The sequence below is a fragment of the Heloderma suspectum genome, chromosome 3, assembly GCF_057233095.1.
Source record: "Heloderma suspectum isolate Gila_16-S chromosome 3, 16-S_ref, whole genome shotgun sequence".
Taxonomy (NCBI): Eukaryota; Metazoa; Chordata; class Lepidosauria; order Squamata; family Helodermatidae; genus Heloderma; species Heloderma suspectum.
The window spans coordinates 325,445,260-325,467,978 of record NC_139460.1 but is presented as its reverse complement, the minus strand read 5'-3'; the positions used below and the strand labels follow the sequence as shown (position 1 = coordinate 325,467,978).

Sequence of the window (22,719 nt, the reverse complement as noted above, 5' to 3'; positions counted from 1 at the left end):
GGCCAGTGTCCTGTTGCAGGAGGAAGCACAGCAGCTCCTCTCTTGGTCCTGTCTGCAGCGAGAACCCTCAGTCCTGGCAAGATGATCCTACTTTTTTGGACACCAGAAGGTCGGAGAGTCTTGGGCTCAGACCAGCGTGCTTTCTTTTGCTTGCCTTCAGAGTAGCAAATTGAGATTTCAGACTGGCTGCTACAAGTTTGCCGTCAGTACCTCTTGGTGGGGGCTGGATCTAGTTCTGGTGAGGGTGGGGGCCGGGCAGCACAGCACAGCACACAGCAACTGTCAAGCGGTTGGATGGGTCGGCGGTCGGCTGCCTGGGGTTACGCAAGACCCATTGACTAGGATGGCGTTCACGCAGATCCCTCCGGGACCCACATCTCTGGCTGTACATGATGTTTCCTGAAGGGGTTTTGGAGCCTGGATTTCTGGAGGGATTGTTTCCATGGGAATCGGCTGTGGTCAAATTCTCCATCCCTGGAACTCCGGTGGTTTATGGGACTTTTGGTAGCCGTTGATCACCCAAAGATCCTGCTACAGTTTCCATGAAGCCTCTCTTCCATGTTGTCGGGTCCCTTTCCTGAAAGGATCAAGACAGGCAGACGACTTCTTCCCTGGGTAGCAGAGATGCGGCGTTTCGAGGCTTTGCGCCGCTCTTTCCCGTTTCTGGCCCGTTTCCGCGTTTACACGGTAAGGGAGCAGCACTTCACATGCCCATTTGCATCAAGGAACTGCCCTGCTTCTCCCCTGTCCTTTCCGTGTGGTTCTCTCCAGGCTGCTTCTCTTGAGCGTGCTGTTTGGCCAGCTTCCTAGAGTCACCTCCAGCCGTTTGCTCTGTGAGCATCATGTGCTCTGCCTGTGCTGTGCTACTGTGGTCTGGACTGTGAGATTTCATCTCTAGTAAGTCCAGATCAGCCTTCTTCAGTCTGGGGCCTTCCAGGTGTGCTGGACTACAACTGCCATGCTGGCTGGGGAGCTGGGAATTGTAGTCCAACATATCTGGAGGCCACTGGATTGAAGCAGGCTGGTCTAGACCGGGGCAGGTGACCTGGTGCCCTCCAGATACTGCCATAATCTCTGACCATTGCCCTTGGCCACTGGGGCATATGGGATTTGTAGTCCCAAACATCTGGAAGGCACCAGGTTGCCTACCTCTGGTCTAGAGAGGGGGTCATGGGAAAACATCGCCTAGATAGGGTCATTGGCAGAGACTCTTGTATGAGGCTGGTGGGGCTACCTGAGATGCAGGCAAGGTGGGGGCAGAAGCAGCCTGAATCCTGTGTATCCCCACATGCAACTGGCACAACCATGTGCCTTGACACACTTACATGCACACTGCAGCAGTATGGTTCAGTAGATAGGGAGTTAGAAATTGCATTTAAAAGCCTGGGTCCAAATCTTTGGTCAGCTGTAAACGCGCTAGATAGCTTCTTGCACGTTGCTGACTGTCACCCTCAGGTTTCCATCTATGCCATGGGAATAACTGTGACCTGACCCAGCCTACTTCATGCAGAAACAACACTGAAACGGTTGCTCGTTGTATACGTCCTTTTCAAGCCCCGGCCTTCCACTCTCCTGAATATTATTTGCAAAATGTGGCATTTTGCTACACACAGGGTTGTTTGCGCTGTAAATATCAAAACTGCAGCCCCTGAAGAAATAGGATGTTAAAATGGAAAGAAAGAAGCCACTGTACAGATGGCCCATATGAACACAAGCTAAAGGAAGATGCTTCTTAATAAAGCTTAACATCTATCTAGTGCAGTTTTCTCCAACTTGATGCCTTCCATATGTGTTGGACTACAAATCCCATTATTCCCAGCCAGCATGAGCCTCAGGCTGTAATCCTATACACGCTTAAGTGGGAGTAAGTCTATTTCTGAGGCAAGGGTAGACAATGTCTGGTGGTCTGTGGGCCATACCCCACCCTGCCTGAATGGCCTCCGCCACTGAAATTCCTGCTGAATCTGCTGCCAGAGTGGTTGTGGTGGCAAAAAGGGCACCGATTCTGCAAGGACCCAAGGTGCACAGGGTGGCTTGTCCACAAGCACAGTCATGCTCCCAGGAAGCAGGAGCGGCGCAAGGGGTGTAAAAACAGCCACGGGAGCCTGTGTGTTATCCACCCCTGTTTTAAATAGTCACGTGTAGGATTGCACTGTCTCTTAAGCACTGCTGCCTCATCTGGCATGGCGTCCTCTCATGGAGCATTAGGTTATCAATGGTTACTAGTCCTCATGGCTATAGATTACCTTCAGCATTGGAGGCAGTAGGCCTATGTACTCCACTTGCTGGGGAACATGGGCGGAGGGTGCTCTTGCACTCATGTCCTGCTTGGAAGCTGGTTGGCCACTGTGTGAACAGAATGCTGGACTAGATAGACCCTTGGTCTGATCCAGCATGGATCTTCTTATGAAAACAGCCTGTCAGAGAGAGAGAGAGAGAGAGAGAGAGGAGGATTTCATCCCAAAGCAATAACTATGCTTCATGTGAACAGTGCTATCTTGTGTGGGAATAATTACCCAGAAATAAAGAATCCAAGGAACATTTGTTCACTTTTAAGATAGCCAAATAGCATCCCCACTTGAACATTGCTTGACAGAAGTGGGACCTCTTTCTGTCATGTCGTCCCCCCTGCCCTCGCTCACTCGTGCAGCCCTCTTATATTTTTAGCCCAAGCTGCATCGCAAAGAATCTCTATTGTCGCGTTGCAGCTTAAGGTGGCTCTAACCCAAGAATCCCAAGACAGACTCCCCCACCCCACACAGTGTTCCTGGACTCTCTCCGCCTGTGGAGGCAGGAGAGCGAAAGAAAGTGGGTTGGTTTGGGGGCGCGGCTGGAGGCCTCATTAGTGTGGCTGTAGGAAGGCACGGATATTGCAAACACATGAGGCATTTCTTTTGAAGTGTGCCTTCCCCTGTTCTGTCCTATATTCCATGAACTTGCTGTGTTCAGAGCCCCGTCAAGGCCTATGCTGCTTGTAAAATGTGCAGCCCAGTTGTGAGGACAGTAGAACTTATAACTCCCAAGTTAGGTGTGCATGAGACTGCAGCCTAACTGACTTGGCCAAGGCCACCACACAAGGTCTGTGGCAGAGGTAAAATTGGTGGGTGCCTCTCCCAAGGTACTGCAGCAAGAGCTGGGACTTGACTCCAACTTCCTAGACTAGTTAAGGGTCCAAAGAGGAATATTTTTGTCTCTCTGGCTGGAATTCTGCCTCTGCTCACTATCTGGCCGAAGTCAGAGATGGAGGGAATTGTGGTCTGAGTGGTCTGAGCTCTGAATTTGGCGGGGTGGGGCTGACCTTGTTCCAGTGGGGTGGACAGAGAAGCCGCTTTTCATGTTTAGGAGTACTTCATACCATTAAGTAAGAGAGGGTAGTGTCCTTTAGATTAGATTTTGAGCTCAGCCCTTCCTGAAGGTTGAGGTTGTGTAGCACAGAGAGAAAAAACAACCATGGATATGGTGCAAGCAAAGTACCTTGCCGGAATGGACTCTCCCGAAACAAATTGGGCTTGCCGTGATGCAAAGCACTTTGCAAGCTCCGTTTGCACATGCAAGTCCTCCCTTTTAAAAAAAAATTACATTTTCCTCCTTAAGGAACCCAAGACGGCTTACATTATCCTCCTCCTCTCCATTTTATCCTCACAACAACGACCCTGTGAGGTGTGTTGGGCTGAGAGTCTGTGACTGGCCCAGAGTCACCCAGTGAGCTTCCATGGCCGAGTGGGGACTAGAACCCGGATCGCCCGGCTCCCAGCCTAACACTCTAGCCACTGCACACTACACACACACTGGCTGAACTTGATGCTGAACTTCTCCATGCTCAAGATGCATGCGTGAATTGCCCTTAATCTCAGAAATGGGAATCCCACAAAACCTGTTTCCCTTCCAGACCTGAAACCTATGGGCAGAAACGTCCGTCGTTTTATATGAGCTAGCCCCAATGCTCAAAAAGGTAACCACGTTTACTTATGAGTTGCAACTTGCTCTGTCCAGTGGACTCAGCAGCCTCCTGAGGCAGTCTGCTCCCCTGCCAGGCAGCTCTCACCCTTAAGACGTTTCTCCTAATGTTGAGGAGAAATCTGCTTCCCTGCAATTTCTGAAGTTTGGGAGCCACTGATCCAAGCAACAAGCAGGAGTTGATATCTGGAGGTGGGGGGGGGGGTTGTTTCTGGCCTCCTAGAAAAAAATGCAGACAGCTGTGAAGGGCTGAAGAGCAACCTTGAAACACCAGGCACCCCCAAATTAAGAGTCTTGTAGCATTTTTAAGACTAGCAAGCAGGTTTATTGTGGCGTAAGCTTTTGTAAGCCACATAAACTGATGCCAAAATAACTGGTTAGTCTCTTAGGGGCCCTGACACTATTTGGTGCTGTAACAGATGCAGGCTGCAATAGTGTGCATGCTTAGCAGGGAGTCCCCATGGAACACAATTACTTCTGTGTAAGGATTGTGCTGTTGGCCTCTGGCATTTATGTGAATGTAGCATCACTTGAGAGAAAAAGGTCTGGATCCTCATTGTGTCAGTGAGCCCTTGATCTTGGGGAGCAAGTGTCGGTAGGAAGGGCTCTTTGCTCCCGCAGGCCAAGAAAGAACAGCTGGGATTTAAAGCCAAACAGATGCCGTTTCAAAATCACAGGGCGGGAGGGCAGTCAACAAGTGATGGAACAGTGAGCCAAGAATGGAGGGAGGTTCTTCACTGCTCATCTTGCAGATCAAGACCAGATGAAGGGGGGAGGGTTCCCACAAAAACAAGGTATTATCCAACAGCAAAAGTGCATTTCTGTGTCTTAGATCTATGGCATGCTTCTGCAGTGGGTCACTCAGCATTATTTCAAATGGTGTGTCCTAGCATGTCTCATATTTTATAGGATCCTGGCCGTCTTCTAAACCGATTAGCTCTTTTACAGCCCCTTCCACATCAGAAGTTTCATTTGGAAAACCAGCTCACCCTCGCATCTCTTCTCCCGAGCTCACTTCCTATGAGCGCACTGCTGCTTTCCCCTACCCTTACCTCCAAGTGTGGGCTACCTATCACTTCCAGCAGCCAGGATCTGGCAACCTCACTTTGCTACCCCTCACCCCAGGCAATTCCAAAGAAGCTGACCCTGTTTTTGGGTGAGCCTTGTGTATTATAGACCTCTTCTCAATAAGGCATGCAAAAGGAATTTGTGTAGAATCTCTGTCAATGGAAATTGACATGGCAAGGGGGAGTTTCACCTAGTCTTCTTCCTGAAGAGTTAGTTTTCTGTGTGCCAGTGGATCATTTTAACATGTCCTGTGCATGTTTACTTGGAAGCAAGCCCTACTAAATTCAGTGAGTTTTACTCCCAAGTAAATAAGGCTGGACACAGACAATAGTTAGTTACAAGTGGTGTAACTAGAGAGCAAGAGAGTAACAAGAGAGCCAGTGTGGTGTAGTGGCTAGAGTGTTGGACAGGGAGCCGGGAGATCCGGGTTCTAGTCCCCATTCAGCCATGGAAGCTAACTGGGTGACTTTGGGCCAGTCACAGACTCTCAGCCCAACCTAACTCACAGGGTTGTTGTGAGGATAAAATGGAGAGGAGGAGGATAATGTAAGCCGCCTTGGGTTCCTTGCAAGAGGAAAAAAGGCGGGATATAAATGCAATAAATAAATAAATAAAGTGGTTTGAGGCATTGGTTCCTATGGTACACACACTTTCTTTCTGTCTCTGCCTCGCACATGCCCCTTTCTCTAGTCAAACAGGTTTTGCAGGATTTTGCAGTGATGCCAAAATCTGTGACACCTGTTTACCAGAGGAGAAAGTGGGTTGAGTGCCCACAGCATGAGCAGCAGCGTTCCCTCTTTCTAGCTTCCTTCAGCATATTATTGTCTCCACTCTAAGTGTGCGTAGCTTAGGGTGACTAAGCTATGCACACTCGTAGCTGTGACCCTGAGCCTAACCTGCATTCAGGAATGGCACTTTCTCTGAATGTGCTGGAGGCACCTCTTGGTTCCAAAAGAACCGTGTGGGCTGGACAGGAAGAGCACTGCTGTCTGGCCACAGCACCGTCAGGCAGTGGCTGGGAACGCAGTCAGACACAACGATGCCAGCTGCCGCAGCGCCTGCCCAAAAATCAACCTGGGAACGCCACAAGTCCTATGTTAGGTAGGCTGGAGAAAAGGCCGTGATATGAGGGTTCTGCTGTGTAGGGCAGCAGGAGAAGAAAACACAGGAAGAAGCTGCCTTCTCACTGAGTCAGACCTGTGGTCCATCTGGCCCAGTATTGTGGACACTGACTGGCAGCAGCTCTTCCAGGGTTTCAGGCAGGATCCTTTCCTAGCCCTACCTAAGCCGGTGCGCTTACCTAGTGCTGTGCCAAAAGTTTTGATCTTTCCCCCCCCCCCAACCATTGGGGGGGGGTCCAAAAGAAATCACATACAAAAATTGTGGGGGAAATGAGAATTTTCGGAGAAATTTTCGGCAGTGTGGGTGTTTGACATGCTTCTCGACCAGCTCTGTGTGTGTGTGTGTGTGGTCAGTAAAATGTCAATAATAAACTGACTTAACTTGTGGAGTAGCTGCAGGAAGGAACTGAAGTTTATGTGCCAATGTGCTCCCCAAATAGGTTTTGCCTACCCCGTCTGTGTGTGTGTTTCTTCCTTTTGCATTCCACATGCCATATACCCTGTGTGCTCTTCTCTCCCCTGGCGTGCAGGTTTGCTGCCGCTTCCCTTCCAGTGGGGAAGAGTAGTTTGCCAGCGTGGGAAGCGTGGGCTATTGACCAGCGCCCCGGCGTTTGCAAAGGCTCATAGAATCATAGAATAGTAGGGTTGGAAGGAGCCTACAAGACCATCGAGTCCAACCCCCTGCTCAATGCAGGAATTGAGATCAGAGCATCCCTGACAGGTGGCTGTCCAGCCTCATCTTGAACGCCTCCAGTGTGGGAGAGCCCACCACCTCCCCAGGGAATTGGTCAGGAAGTTTCTCCTGATGTTCAGCTGGAATCTGAACATCAGGAGAAATCTGTTGTATTGCTCTTCTCTCCCCCTTGGTGCAGGGAGGTGTCTCCTGCTGCTTCTTTCCAAACAGGAATAGTGCAAAGTGCTGTGGAAGCACAGGGTGTCCTCTCTCCCTTCACAGGCAAGGAGATGGTTGCTGCCACTTTCCTCCTGAGTCAGAAGAGTATTTTGCCAGCACACGCAGGGGGTGCTGGCGATCAGTGGGTGCCCCTGTGCTCACAAAAGCGCGCCTCTCTCTGCTGGGGAAGAAAGCGGCTGCAGCCACCTCGCTGCTTGGGTGGGGAGAGGGTTTTGCTAGCTCAAATCACATTGGCTGTAGGGGGCTAGGGCTGCTCACCTTGCTCTCCCTACTTTGGCAGGGAGGTAGCTGCCGCCGCTTCCCTCCTGAGCTGGGAGTGTACTTTGGGTAGCTTGTGACTTGAGTTGGGAGGCGGGGGGGTGCAGTCTGTGTGTGTGTGTGTATGTGTAAGAGTCTTCGCATGAGGTTCTTGAAATGAGGGATAACTCGATTTTATTTTATTTTTTAAATGCTCTCTGTCATACCCTCTGTTAGCAGCCTTGCCAGACAGGCAAAAATAGTTGAAAGGGAAACTTGCTGCAAACAAGAGTTTCCAATGTTGTGAGCCGGAAAGGGAGATGTCTAAAGTTTTAAGAGCTTGCAAACGAGTCCCCCCCTTCATGGATCACTGCCTTGTTGTGGTGAAGGGGCTTGCATAACTCGGTGAAGCCATAAGCTATGCCGTGCAGGGCCACCCAAGACGGACAGGTCATGGCGGAGAGTTCTGACAAAATGTGATCCACTGGAGAAGGAAATGGCAACCCACTCCAGTATTCTTGCCAAGAAAACCCCATGGAACGTATCACAAGGCTAAAAGAGATGACACCGGAAGATGAGCCCCCCAGGTCGGAAGGTGTCCAATATGCTACTGGGGAAGAGCAGAGGGTATTTCCAAGTAGCGCCAGAAAGAGTAAAGCGGCTGGGCCAAAGCCGAAAGGACACTCAGCTGTGGATGTGTCTGGTGGTGAAAAGAAAGTCCGATGCTGTAAAGAACAATATTGTTTAGGAACCTGGAATGTAAGATCAGTGAATCAAGGTAAGCTGGTGGTGGACAAACATGAGATGGCAAGATTGAACATCGACATCTTGGGAATCAGCGAACTAAAATGGACAAGCTTGGACGAATTTAATTCAGGTGACCATTATATCTACTACTGTGGGCAAGAAATCCCTTAATTTCTTCCCTTAGAAGAAATGGAGTAGCACTAGTAGCCAACAAAAGAGTGGGAAGAGCAGTACTGGGGTACAATCTCAAAAACAATAGAGTGATCTCAGTACGAATCCAAGGCAAACCATTCAACATCACAGTAATTCAAGTCTGTGCCCCAACCACTGAAGCCGAAGAAGCTGAGGTTGATCGGTTTTATGAAGACCTACCACACCTTCTAGAACTAACACCAAAAAAAGATGTCCTCTTCATCATAGGGGATTGGAATGCTAAAGTAGGAAGTCAAGAAATCGCCGGGATAACGGGCAAGCATGGCCTTGGTGTACAAAATGAAGCAGGACAAAGGCTAATAGAGTTTTGCCAAGAGAACACGCTGATCATAGCAAACACTCTTTTCTAACAGCACAAGAGGCGACTCTACACATGGACATCACAAGATGGTCAATATCGAAATCAGATTGATTATGTCCTTTGCAGCCAAAGATGGAGAAGCTCCATACAGTCAGTAAAAACAAGACCTGGAGCTGATTGTGGCTCAGATCATGAGCTGCTTCTTGCAAAATTCCGGCTGAAATTGAAGAACGTAGGGAAAACCAATAAACCGTTCAGGTATGACCTCAATCATATCCCTTATGAATATACAGTGGAGGTGAGGAATAGATTTCAGGGATTAGACCTGATAGACAGAGTGCCTGAGGAACTATGGACGGAGGTCCGTAACATTGTTCAGGAGGCAGCAACTCAATCCATCCCAAAGAAAAAGAAATGCAAGAAAGCCAAGTGGCTGTGTGATGAGGCTTTACAAGTAGCTGAGGAAGGAAGGGAAGCGAAAAGCAAGGGAGAAAGGGGAAGATATATCCAAGTGAATGCAGAGTTCCAGAGAATAGCAAGGAGAGACAAGAAGGCCTTCTTAAATGAACAATGCAAAGAAATTGAGGAAAACAGTAGAATGGGAAAGACTAGAGATCTTTTCAAGAAAATCGGAGATCTCAAGGGAACGTTTTGTGCAAAGACAGGCATGATAAAGTACAAAGAAGGCAGGGACCTAACAGAAGCAGATGAGATTAAGAAGAGGTGGCAAGAATACACAGAAGAACTATACAGGAAAGATCTGAATGTCCCTGATAGCCATGATAGTGCGGTCACTGAACTTGAACCAGACATCCTAGAGAGTGAAGTCAAGTGGGCCTTAGGAAGCATTACTAACAACAAAGCTAGCAGAGATTACATTATTCCAGCTGAGCTATTTAAAATCCTAAAAGATGATGCTGTTAAAGTGCTGCACTCAATATGCCAACAAATTTGGAACACTCAACAGTGGCCACAAGACTGGAAATGCCAAAGAAGGGCAATGCCAAAGAGTCTTCAAACTACCATGCAATTGCGCTCATTTCACACGCCAGCAAGGTTATGCTCAAAATCCTACAAGCTAGGCTTCAGCAGCATGTGAACCAAGAACTACCGGAAGTACAAGCTGGGTTTCGAAGAGGCAGAGGAACTAGAGATCCAATCGCCAACATTCGCTGGATCATGGAGAAAGCAAGAGCATTCCAGGAAAATGTCTATTTCTGCTTCATTGACTACGCTAAAGCCTTTGACTGTGTGGATCACAGCAGACTGTGGGAAATTCTTTAAGAGATGGGAGTACCAGACCACCTTACCTGTCTCCTGAGAAACCTGTACGAGGGTCAAGAAGCAACAGTAAGAACCGGACATGGAACAACCAATTGGTTCAAAATTGGGAAAGGAGTACGACAAAGCTGCATTCTGTCGCCCTGCTTATTTAATTTATATGCAGAGTACATCATGAGAAACGCCGGGTTGAATGAATCACAGGTCGGAATTAAGATTGCTGGGGGAATGATCAACAACCTCAGATATGCAGACGATACCACCCTAATGGCAGAAAGTGAAGAGGATCTCAAGAGCCTCTTGTTGAGGGTGAAAGAGGAGAGTGCAAAAGCTGGTTTGAAACTCAACATTAAAAAAACGAAGATCATGGCATCTGGCCCCATCACTTCCTGGCATATGGAAGGGGAAGAAATGGAAGCAGTGACAGAATTTATTTTCTTGGGCTCCAAGATCACCGCAGACGGTGACTGTAGCCATGAAATTAAAAGACGCTTGCTCCTTGGGAGGAAAGCTATGGCACACCTAGACAGCATAGTAAGAAGCAGAGACATCATCTTGCCAACAAAGATTCGTATAATCAAAACTATGGTTTTCCCCGTAGCAATGTGTGGCTGTGAGAGCTGGACTATAAGGAAGTCTGAGCACCAAAGAATTGATGCCTTTGAACTCTGGTGCTGGAGAAGATTCTTACGAGTCCCCTGGACTGCAAGGAGGTCAAATCAGTCCATCCTAAAGGAAATCAACCCTGAGTGCTCATTGAAAGGACAGATCCTGAAGCTGAAGCTGAAATATTTTGGCCACCTAATGCGAAGAGAAAAGTCCCTGGAAAAGACCCTGATGCTGGGAAAGACTGAAGGCAAAAGGAGAAGGGGACGGCAGAGGATGAGATGGCCAGACAGCATCACCGATGCAATGAATATGGACTTGAGCACACTCCGGGAGAGAGTGGAGGACAGGCAGGCCTGGCATGCTATGGTCTATGGGGTCACAAAGAGTCGGACACGACTTAACGACTGAACAAAACGAGTCCCATTGCAAAGGAGTCCCATTGCAAACAAGCCCCTTTTCACTGTACCATTCCTGCTTGCAAAGAATTTTAAAATGAGCCCCGTTTCTGCTTGCAGCAACAGTTCCTGGAATGGCCATGTGACATTTGCTATTCCAGGGACTGCTACTGAGCTGAAAGCTGACTGTGAAGAGCCATTATGCTGTGAGTGCAGGGGAGACATTTTATTTATTATTTTTTACACGTATATTCTGCCTCTTTTCCTCCTTAAGAAACCCAAGGCAGCGTACATAGTCCTCCTCCTCTTCTCCATTTTATCCTCACAACAACAACCCTGTGAGGTGGGTTGGGCTGAGAGTCTGTGATTGGCCCAAAGTCACCCAGTGAGCTTCCATGGCTGAGTGGGGACTAGAACCTGGATCTCCCGGCTCCCAGTGCAACACCCTAGCCACTACACCACACTGGCTTTAAAAGTTAAGAAGATAAGTAGAAGTCTCTAGAACCACCTCATATGCTATATGAGGTAGACAGAAGGAACCCCTGCGTCCCCACTCCCACTCAAAAATTCTTCAAAATTCCCCCCCCCCAAACATACCCCTTTTGCAGAGAGGGAAGAATTTTGCAAAAGTAGGGTTTGGCACAGGGTTTGGCACAGCACTACTCTTTCCACTGAGTCAGGCATGTGTAAAAGTGAAGAATCTCAGGTTTTGGTTAACATCAAGTTACTAGTCCTTATGGCTGGGAACCTCAGAGCTTTGGAGCATTGTGGTTAACCAGAAAAATATCATGGATGTTTCAGAAATAAGGCCAGGACCTCATGCATATTCCATTTATGCACTTCACTTTAGGGATCCCTTGTCAGTTCCAGATTCCTGATAACACCCCCTCCCTCCCCCCCGCCCCAGCATTTCATCTAAAAACAAATGTTTACAATTGTAAACAAAAGTGATGAAAACTGACAGTGCCTGCTGATCACTGAAGCTTTCACTTTTAAAATTGTTTTGCGTGTATCTTATCATGGGGGGGGGGGTACTGCAGAGTTTCATGTTCTTTTCAAAGTTCCCCCAGCCCCTTCACTGCTCTCCTATTTATTCTTGTGGAAACGTGGGCAGCTCCATATTTTCATATCTGTCTCTGGGAAGTCCCTGCTCTTCTGCCTTTTTCGGGTGCCTTTTAAAAAAGAACTTGTTAGTGTGTTCCCAGGTGCACAAGCTAAACAGACTATTATGCTTGAGGGTTTTTTAAGGAAGCTCTTATGGTCTGTTGACCAACGCAGACTGCTTGTTTGCTTATTTATTCGTTTAGTTCTTATCAGTATTTCTAGACTGCCCTTCAATCATATTCCCACAGCGGTTTGCACACACTAATAAAATAAAGGCTTATAAAAACAGCACAAAACAGTTAGCAAGATAAAGCTGCAGCCAAGCAGCTTGGGAAACAGAATCTTTGCCTTGTGCCAAAGAGTTAATAGGGCAACCCTCTCGTAAGGAGTGGGGGAGAGCATCCTAGACCTGGGGCATCACCACATAGAAAGCCCTTCTGCGGAGCCAGAAGCTAGAGGCAGCCTTGCGCTTGCTGAGTACGTAAGCACCACAGGCGGAGAAGCAGGTTTGGCGATGTGGACTAGAACGCGATGGGGTGCTTGGCCTGTGATCCTTACAGTGAAAACGGGGACGCAACAGACGCACAAGAGCCTCCCTCTTTTCCTTTGCAAACTGTTAGAAGAGGGGTGGATTTTTTTTGTGGCTCGCAGTGTCGCTTGGTGGTAGAGCGCATGCTTTGTGATGGTAGGGTCCCAAGCTGAATCAGGTAGCAGGTGAGGGAACAGCCCCCTCAGCCAGAGGCCCGGAGAGCCACTGCCAGTCCGAACAGGGAATGGATAGTAGTCTAACCTGGCAAAAGACAGCTTTGGGGCTGGCACCGGGTTTCAGGGGGCTCTGGGCAAGGCAGAGGTGTACAAAATTATGCAGAGTGCGGAGAAAGTGGATGGGGAGAGGTTTTTTTCCCTCTGCCATAGTACCAAAACCCAGTGGGTCATCCCATGAAGCTGAATGGCAGGAGATGCAGGACAGATGAAAGGAAGGAGTCGTCGACAGAGGGCATGGTTAAATTCTGGAATTTGCGACCACAAGGTGTAATGATGGCCACCTATTTGGATGGCTTTAAAAAGGGATTAGACACATTCCTGGAGGAGGCAGCTATCAAGGGCTACTAATTTTGCTGGCTATATGCTATGTCTAATATTGGAGGCAGTATGCCTACGTACACCAGTTGCTGGGGAACACGGGTGGGAGGGTGATGTTGCACTCAAATATTGCTTATAGGCTTCCCATTGGAGCATCTGGTTGGCCACTGTGTGAACAGAATGCGGGATTAGATGGACCCTTGTCTGATCCAGTATGGCCGTCTCTTCTTACGTCCTTATGTGCCCTCCGCCCACCCCCCTCATACCACCCTGGTGACCCCTTTCCATAAGCTGACCAGGTAGCAGTGGGCACGGGTCCCTTTTCCTTCTTTTTCTGTACATTTTTACTAGGGCGCCAGGCGCATCGCAAAGCGACAGCTGAGGCTGCCGTGGGGCCCAGATGCATTCTGGGGAAATGTAAGTTGGAGAGCGGCTGGTGCTTTGCGTCGCAGCATGCCTGCCACCCTAGTAATAGGATAAAACACAACACATAAATGAAGGGGTGCCAGCAACCAGTGTCAGCTCCTGCAGGCCTTCTGGGTTTTATAGGAAACACCGAGGGCTTATGCCAGCCCTAGGCAACTTCCTATGGAAGGTACACAAATGCAAACCCAGCCTTGAATCAAACCTTTGTCCACCTCTGGCTGATTCATTCTAAAGTGAAATATCCACACTTAATTTCTTCTTTTTCTTAAGTGCCAGGCCTCAGGCCTGTCTGGAGTTCTCGATCTCTGCCTAGAAACGATCCTTTCCTGAATCGTAGACCTCTACGGGGGGCAGGGGGGGAGCTACTGTGATTCCCCGGTAGTGAAGGACTCTCCCCATGCTCAGAGGCACCGTTCTTTCACAAGACAGAGCCCTAGGATTGAAAATCAGATTCTACAGTTAAGTGCAGTGAGCTCTCTGGCTCAAATTCATTCTTTGCAAATGCCAGAAAATTAGTCCCCACCCCACCCCCCCACCACTGCCCCTGTCCCCACCAGTGTAGCCATCGACATCAGCATGAAGTAAGAAGGATAAATTGCTTGCAGGGTTTATTTTAATAAAGGAACGGTTTTCATTTAAAAACATCTGAAGCTTCAGAAGGAAGCCGGCGGAACAGATGGGATCATCTTAGACAACCTGAGGCCTTCCAGATGTGTTGGACTACAACTCCAACAACTGCTGGGAGTTGTAGTCCAACACATCTGGAAAGCCCCAGGTTGAGGAAGGCTGCCTTAGACATTGAGGGGAGATTTGGCAGGCCATATAGCTACCCCCCCCCCCCCCCGGACATGATATCATCCAAGGGCTCGCTTATTTTGATGCACAGGCAGGCAGGAAGGAAGAAGGTGTGTTTCAAGCCTTCTCTCCCCACCACCCCGCTGCAGCTTTCATTTTAGGCTCCGACTGTCTACACATGCTGGAATACCGTTACTCCGGTGGCTTCCTACCGAGATGCCGTTTGCTGCCTGCGGTTTGTGGCATTCTCCTTTCAATGGTTAAGAGAGCCTTTGCTGGGGGATGAGGGTGTCTGCTGTATGCAGCTTATTTGCGCCAGATATTCGTTCTTCCTCTTTGAAAAGGAAGAAAGAAAACCCCAATGGCTTTCTGACTGATTTATTGGTAGCCCTGCCCATTAATTGCAAGGATTCCAGAGGCAGCTAGCAAAACAGCGTCTCACTTGGAGTCGCGTAGGATCTGAAGACCTACCCGCCTGCCTCTCCAGAGATACCAGCAGCCACAACACCAGCAGCAAATAGCAGCAGCAGCAGAGGGCAGCAGCTTTAAAGACCTGGGGAAGGGGCAAACGTGGACTATCTGCTCCTTCTTAGCTGCTGTTCTCTTTTATCTCTTTTATATTCTTTTAAACTGTTGTATATTTTATATCTTAATATTTTAATATGTGCCTGGGAGGACTATTGGACAACTCAGGGGGTGGGGGAGGTGCCACCATAACTGTGGTCACGGGCAGGGGGAGGTATGGCGTTGGGGGATTAACAGGCCAGCTGAGGAGAAGAGGGGCTAGACACCTCACAGCTGTCCCCTCTTCTGGTTCTTCCCCCAACCTGATGGTTCCTGACAGCCTTACCAGTCTGCCCTCGGGTCTGGTGGTGCTGCTGCTGAATGCCAGGTCGGCCCAAAATAAGACCTCCCTCATCCATGATTTGATTGTGGATGAGGGGGCTGACCTGGCATGTATTACTGAGACCTGGGTGGGGGAACTGGGAGGGGTCACTCTCTCCCAGCTGTGCCCTCCTGGGTACTCGGTGCAGCACCAACACCGACTTGAGGGTCGGGGAGGGGGGGTTGCCGTGGTCTATAGGAATTCAATCTCCCTCTTCAGGCTTCCTGCTCATTCGAGTGCAGATCTTGAGTGTTTGTACCTTGTGTTGGGTACCCGGGACAGATTAGGGATTCTGTTGGTGTACCGCCCACCCTGCTGCCCATCGGACTCCCTGCCTGAGCTGACGGAGGTGGTCTCGGACTTGGTGTTGAGGACCCCCAGGATGATGGTCCTGGGGGATCTCAACTTCCATGCCGAGGCCGCTGTATCCGGGGCGGCTCAGGACTTCATGGCCGCCATGGGGCTGTCCCAACATGTCATCGGCCCAACGCATATAAAAGGACACACGCTTGATCTGGTTTTCTCGGCTGGGCAGGAGGATGGTGATCTGAAAGTGGAGGAATTAACATCTGTCCCTTTGTCATGGTCAGATCACTTCCTGCTGAGGTTTAGACTCCTGGCGGCCTTTCCCCTCTGCAAGGGTGGAGGACCTATTAAAATGGTCTGCCCCTGGAGATTAATGGATTCCGATGGATTCCAGAGGGCTCTGGGGGATTTTCCTGCTGGTATGGCTGGTGCTCCTGTCGAAGCCCAGGTCGCTCTGTGGAATGCAGAGATGACTCGGGCGGTTGACACGATCGCACCCAAGCGCCCTCTCCCTCTGAGCAGAGCCCGGCCAGCTCCTTGGTATACACCTGAGCTGAGGGCAATGAAGCAAGAGGGGAGACGGCTAGAACGCAGGTGGAGGAAAACTCGTGCTGAGTCTGACCGAACACAGGTAAGAGCCCACTATCGAGCCTACTCTGTGGCGGTGAGGGTGGCAAAGAGACAGTTCTTTTCCACCAGCATTGCATCTTCTCAGTGTCGTCCAGCGGAGCTTTTCCGAGTGGTTCGCAGCCTGTTACATTCTGGGCCAGGGAGAGAGACGGTGGAACCCTCGGTAGCATGCTGTGACAAGTTTGCATGGCACTTTGAGGATAAAGTCGCTCAGATTCGTCATGAATTGGACACCACCATTAATGCAGTTCCATTGGTAGAGGCGTTCAGAGCACTGTCTGGTCCAGTTTTATTGGATGAGTTTCAGTTACTGAGGCCTGAGGATGCGGACAAGGTGCTTGGCCAAGTCCGATCGACCACTTGTGTGCTTGACCCTTGCCCTTCATGGCTTATTAAATCAAACAAGGAGGGGTTGTCCGGCTGGGTCCAGGAGGTTGTAAATTCCTCCTTGAGAGAGGGAGTGGTGCCTGCTGTTTTAAAAGAGGCAGTAATTAGACCACTCCTGAAAAAGCCTAACCTGGACCCAGAGGATGTTAACAATTATAGGCCAGTGGCCAACATCCCCTTCCTGGGCAAGGTGCTTGAGCGGGTGGTTGTAGGACAGCTCCAGGCACTGTTGAATGAAGCGGATTATCTAGATCCATTTCAATCGGGCTTCAGGCCTGGTTTTGGAACGGAAACTGCCTTGGTCGCCCTGTGGGATGACCTCTGCTGGGAGAGGGACAGGGGGAGTACGACCCTGTTGATTCTCCTGGACCTCTCAGCGGCTTTCGATACCATCGACCATGGTATCCTTCTGGATAGGTTGTCTGGGTTAGGAGTTGGAGGCACTGCATTACAGTGGTTCCGCTCCTACTTGGATGGCCGAATTCAGAAGGTGGTGCTGGGGGATTATTGCTCTGTGCCATGGCAATTGTGCCATGGGGTTCCACAGGGCTCTATTTTATCCCCCATGCTGTTTAACATCTACATGAAACCGCTGGGGGAGGTTATCCGGAGGTGTGGGCTGAGGTGCCATGAATATGCAGATGACACCCAGCTCTACCTCTCTTTCTCATCAAAACCAGGTGAGGCAGTGGCTGTTCTGAATCAGTGCCTGGGCATGGTAATGGACTGGATGAGGGCTAATAAACTGAAGCTCAATCCAGACAAGACGGAGGTACTGTTAGTGGGTGATTCGTCTGCCCGGCTAGGTGGTATTCAACCTGTTCTGGAGGGGGTTGCACTCCCCCTAAAGGATCAGGTTCGTAGTTTGGGGGTGCTCTTGGATCCAGAACTGTCACTTGAGGCACAGGTGAACTCAGTGGCACGGAGCACTTTTTATCAGCTTAGGCTGGTATACCAACTACGCCCTTATCTGGACAGAGATAGCCTAGCTACAGTTCTCCATGCTCTGATAACTTCTCGTCTGGATTACTGCAATGCGTTATATGTGGGGCTGCCTTGGAAAACGGTCCGGAAACTTCAGCTGGTCCAAAATAGGGCAGCAAGATTGTTAACAGGGACTGGCCTGTGAGCTCATATTACGCCAGTACTTTTCCAGCTGCACTGGCTGCCAGTCCATTTCCGGGCCCGATTCAGAGTGCTGGTATTAACATTTAAAGCCCTTAACGGCTTGGGGCCAGGTTACCTGAAGGATCGCCTCCTCCCATATGTGCCTGCCCGGACCTTAAGATCATCGTCAGCGGCCCTTCTCCTTGAGCCCCTGCCAAAGGAAGTGAGGCGGGTGGCTACTAGGAGGAGGGCTTTTTCTGCTGTGGCACCCCGGCTCTGGAATGAGCTCCCTAGTGAGGTTCGCCTGGCGCCTACATTGTATTCCTTTCGGCGCCAGGTGAAGACCTTTTTATTTTCCCAGGCATTTTAGCTTTCTAACATTTTATCTTTGCTGTTTTAAATCTGTATTTTAAACTCCTGCACTGCTGCTAGGTTTTATTGTGGTTGTATTGTTATATTGTGGTTTTAATGTTCTATATATTTTAAATTGTTTTATTGTGTGTTTGGTTTTAATTTTTGTGAACCGCCCAGACAGCTTCGGCTATTGGGCGGTATAGAAGTAAATAAATAAATAAATAAAAATAAACAGTAATGCCAAAAACCATCAAGAGAAAAGACAGCTGTTGAGCCTCAGGCCTGTGGGCCAAAATGTGGCCCACCTGTATTCCCCATCTGGGCCTCTGAGATTCCCCAGATGGCCCGCCCCTTTCCCCTGGCCCCACATCCCTTCCCCACCACCCATCCTTGGGTGGCTTCCCGGCTTTTTTGTGTGTGTGTTTCCTGCCCCATCCTAAAAGGCGAAAATGCCTCTCCTAAGGCTAGGTTACTGGCAGGAAGAGCTTTCTGGTCACCACACCGAAAAAGAGATATTGTAGAACTGCAAGAAGTGCAGAAAAGGGCAACTGAAATGATCAAGGGGCTGGAGCATCTCCCCTACGAGAGAAGGTTGTACAACAGCTGGGATTGTTTAGCTTGGAAAAAAGGTGGGCAAGGGGAGACAAGATAGAGGTCCACAAAATTATGGTGTGGAGAATGTGGGTAGGGAGACATTTTTCTCCCTCTCTCAAGATACTAGAACCCAGTGGGGTCATCCCATGAAGCTGATTGGTGGGAGATGCAGGACAGATAAAAGGTGTCTGTGGGACTTCTTCCCACAGCACAGAGTTAAACTATGGAATTTGCTACCACAGGACGTAGTGATGGCCACCAATTTGGATGGCTTTGAAAGGGGGCTGGACAAATTCCTGGAGGAGAAGGCTATCCATGGCTACTAGTCTTGATGGCTATGTGCTACCTCCAGTACCAGAGGCTGTGAGCCTGTGTACACCAGTTGCTGGGGAACATGAGTGGGAGGGTGCTATTGCACTCAGGCCCTGCATGTGGATTTCTCGTGGGCAGCTGGTTGGCCACTGAGTGCCCAGAATGCTGGACTAGATGGACCCTTGGTCTGATCCAGTATTAGGGCTCTTCTTATGTTCTTAGCTTGTATTTTTGGTCCCAACCCTTTTGCCTTTGGCTTTGCCCTCCACTGGAACCACTTTTCCTTCCCTCCACCTGAGCTTTGAATGGGGCTTGAAGGTTGCTGCTGGTAGTAAACAGGATGCATCCGTTTCTTTCATCTGTTTTGAGCGTAAATTAATTTTGTCGATGGTTTTACGCTGGGGTGTTGAACCTCTGGGCTTTTGAAGTGGCCCCCGAGAGCTTCTCTGAAATGGAATTTGGCCCTCAGGCTGAAAGAGGTTCAACATCCCAGTGCAAAACCATTGACAAAATTAACATAAGCTCAAAACAGATGAAAGAAACGAATGTACTCCATTTACCAGCAGCAGCAATTTTCAAGCCCCGTTAAAAGCTCAGGTGGAGGGAGGGAGGAGCAGTCTTTTCAGCCATCTCCTAAAGGTCAACAAAGCAGTGCCTAGTGAATGAGCAGAGGGAGGGCGTTCCAGAGATGACAGGCCACAACCGAAAAGGCCTTGCTCCTCGTTGTGGCAGCCCCTTCAACTCCAATGTTGAGGACACTTTGAGCGAGGCCTCTACAGAAGATCTTCCCATACTTGCATGGGAAGGACATTCTTTGGGTTCTTATTTGACTGATGCCACCAATTATCTATTTATTTATAGGATTTCTACCCCGCCATTTGATCAAATGATCCTCAAGGCAGCTTAACGATAGATTGTAAAACACACACACATGGAGATACACCAGTCCCAAGCCCACACAGCTGAGAAGCTCTTAGTCCCTTGGCTGACAGATGGACCTGACTGCGCGTCCCTTCTGCTCCATAGTCCAAGGGCAACTGGCAGTTGGAGCTGAATGTTCCTTCTGGCAGGGAGGGGGAGGCAACTTCCCTCAGCTGTCACTGGCCGGTGGATGGGGCCAGGTTGGTCTCCCCCTCACCATGATGTTCTGCTGTGATGTGTTATTTACCACACACACACACACACACACACACACACAGACCACCACCACCACTTTAATTTTTTAATAGTTTTTAAAAATCACTTTTAAGACAGGACGTTACATAGCAGGGTGTTACTTCAACCTGGTACCCTCCAGATGTGTTGGACTGTACCTCCCATCATGCTGGCTGGCAATGATGGGTGATGCAGTCCAACTCATCTGGAGGGCACCAGGTTGGGGGAAGCTCTATTATTGTTGTTATTGTTGTAGGAGCCCAAGGTGGCGCACATTATCCTCCTCTCCATTTTATCCTCACAACTACCCTGTGATGTAGGTTAGGCTGAGAGCCAGTGACTGGCCCAAAGTCACCCAGTGAGCTTCATGGACAAGCAGGACATAGAACCCGGATCTCCAAAGTCCCAGTCCGTTACTCCAACCATTATGCCACCCTGGCTCTCGTTTGTGAACTGTATCATGCTGAAGTGATTGGGCTAGAACACAGTAATCTTGCCTCTCCCATGAACTCGCTAGGCTGCCTCCTGTATCCACTTACCTAGGAGTAAGCCCACTGAATTCAATGGGACTTCTGTCTGAGTAAAACATGTATAGGCTTGTGCTATCAGGCAAGCCGCAATTGGGCTCAGTCCATTTGCAATAACAGGCCAATAATGGCAACCTCCCTTACAGGGTTGTACTAAGGATTACAGGATAAAGCTTGTGAAATGCTTTGAACTCTTGATGGCTCAGTGTATTTATTTATTTATTGCATTTATATCCCACCTTTTTTCCTCCTTAAAGAACCCAAGGTGGCATACATACTCTTCCACCTCCTCTCCATTTTATCCTCACAACAACAACCCTGTGAGGTAGGTTGGGCTGAGAGTCTGTGACTGGCTCAATCTTACCCAGTGGGATTCCACGGCCGAGTGGGGACTAGAACCCGGATCTCCTTTCTCCCAGTCCAACACTCTTGCCACTACACCACACTGGCTCTCAGTGTGGCTCTCAGTGTAAATACAAAGTAGGTTTTTAAATGCTGGGGTCGTGTTCCATTACACTTCACATAACGTGCCCTGCGCGCTATGAATTGACTGGGGCGGGGGGAGGAGTTCTTAAATAAAATGATTATTGAATGACATGGTACTACTCTGGTTTCCCCAGGGGGTTCGGAGCAAGGACCGATACTGGTTTTCCAGAGACAGGCTAATCTGACTGCAGTTCCTGTGCAGCCCTTTCCGTCCATTCTCCTGTTTCCCTCTGTCTCCCCTGCCTCCACCCCCACAACCCCCCCGATCCGTGTCTGTATTTTTCGTCTGCCCTCTGCCACCTCTTGTCCACCCAGACAGTCTCCAAAGACCCGCTATGGCGGTTTCCTCCCGTTCCCGCCCATCCCCCGCCCTCCAGAGTCCGGCGTTTGGGTCCCGCCGATGCAGAATCCAGACGGCTCCGCTGTTCCCAGCCCCCGACCTTGCTTGGCAGCCTCCGGGTGACCACGCCACGAATGTGGAATCGTTCAGAGGGAGAACAGAAGCCTCTCTGTCACCCCCACGTGCCTCTGGGGATGCTGGGAACCAGGCCAGGAGACCCATTACTGTCAGTTAGATGGAGCTGGGGGCGAGCGAAGGTTCAGCTGCCTTCTGGGAAAAAAGTGCGGGCCGGCGGCCCCCTCTCTGCTCAGCCCATTCTGCTCCAGCGCCTGTGTCACACAAACCCAGCCGCTGCGGGGGGAAAGGGGATGCGGAGACGGGGGCGGGGGAGAAGCGGCGAATATCAGCAGTTGTTTGAGCAACCCCAACGAAGCATCGCATCAAAGCGGTTGTGGCCCATCCTTATTGCCCGTCCACTACAGCAGGCACGGCCGATCCTTCCGGCCTTCCCAATCCTGACAGAACTGCAATGCTGTTTAAGTGATTTACTTACACACACACACACACACACACACACACACAAACACACAGACAAACGGGTGTTCGCGATTGCAGATTGCCTTCGGATCCCAGCTGTGGGTGCGTGGTAGACTTTCCCCGCTGTTTTGCTGTGTCACGCAAGCCTGTAGCACAGATGCAGGCAACCTGCAGCCTCTCTCTCAAAAGCCACAGTGACCCCGCAGGAATGAGGAGCCCCTTGACAGAAAAATGGTCCCCTGGCCCTGCGGTAGAGCATACGGCTCACGCTGCAGAGAGCGGGTGTGGTGGAGGGGCAAAGAGACTGAGCTGCGGATCGAGGAGTCCTGAATTCAGATCCCACCTCCACCATGGATCCATTAGGTGGTCGTAGGAAGCTGGTCTCACTCCTTCTCTGTAAAACGGGGACAATAGTGATCTCCTTTGCAGAGTTGTTGTAAGGGGTGACACGATAATGTCTGGGAATTGCTCTGAATGCTAGAATTGCTACACAAATGTAGCAATTCTACATACATGAGTTATAGGGGAGGGTTCACACTGCAGCATCTCCAGCTAAAAAGGCCGCAGGGAGCAGGTGACAGAAAAGACCCATCTTTGCCCAAGACCCCGAAAAGCCGTCGCTGGTCCGAGTAGACAGTACTGGTCTTGGTGGTCTAACAGCATACCAGTATATAAGGAGGCTCTATGTGCCCAACCACCATCGATGCTTTCCAGCCAACAGCATCTTTAGTCTGGCCCAGTCCATGGGCATTCAAGGGTTCTCTGGGGAGCCAGAAGCTATAACTCCTTGAACTGACTCCGCCACAGGGCAGAGGCCCGTCTCTTTTTTTGCTTATGTAATTCCGTAA

The 22,719-nt window shown here is 49.8% G+C and overlaps 1 protein-coding gene across 7 annotated transcripts in view; it reads left to right on the top strand.

The window, feature by feature from the left end:
- Positions 1-22,719, top strand: part of TNK2 (tyrosine kinase non receptor 2) — a 134,941-nt gene that overhangs the window by 45,664 nt on the left and 66,558 nt on the right. Inside the window, exon 1 of one of the 7 annotated variants that reach the window (XM_084847749.1) lies at positions 266-687. The exons of 5 other annotated variants lie outside the window; for them this stretch is intronic. In XM_084847749.1, the coding sequence (XP_084703875.1) occupies positions 559-687 (129 nt within the window). In that variant the 5' untranslated portion in view covers positions 266-558. Of the gene's footprint in view, positions 1-265; positions 688-22,719 lie in introns of those variants that run through there. One more of the 7 variants, XM_084847748.1, reaches the window with a different exon arrangement.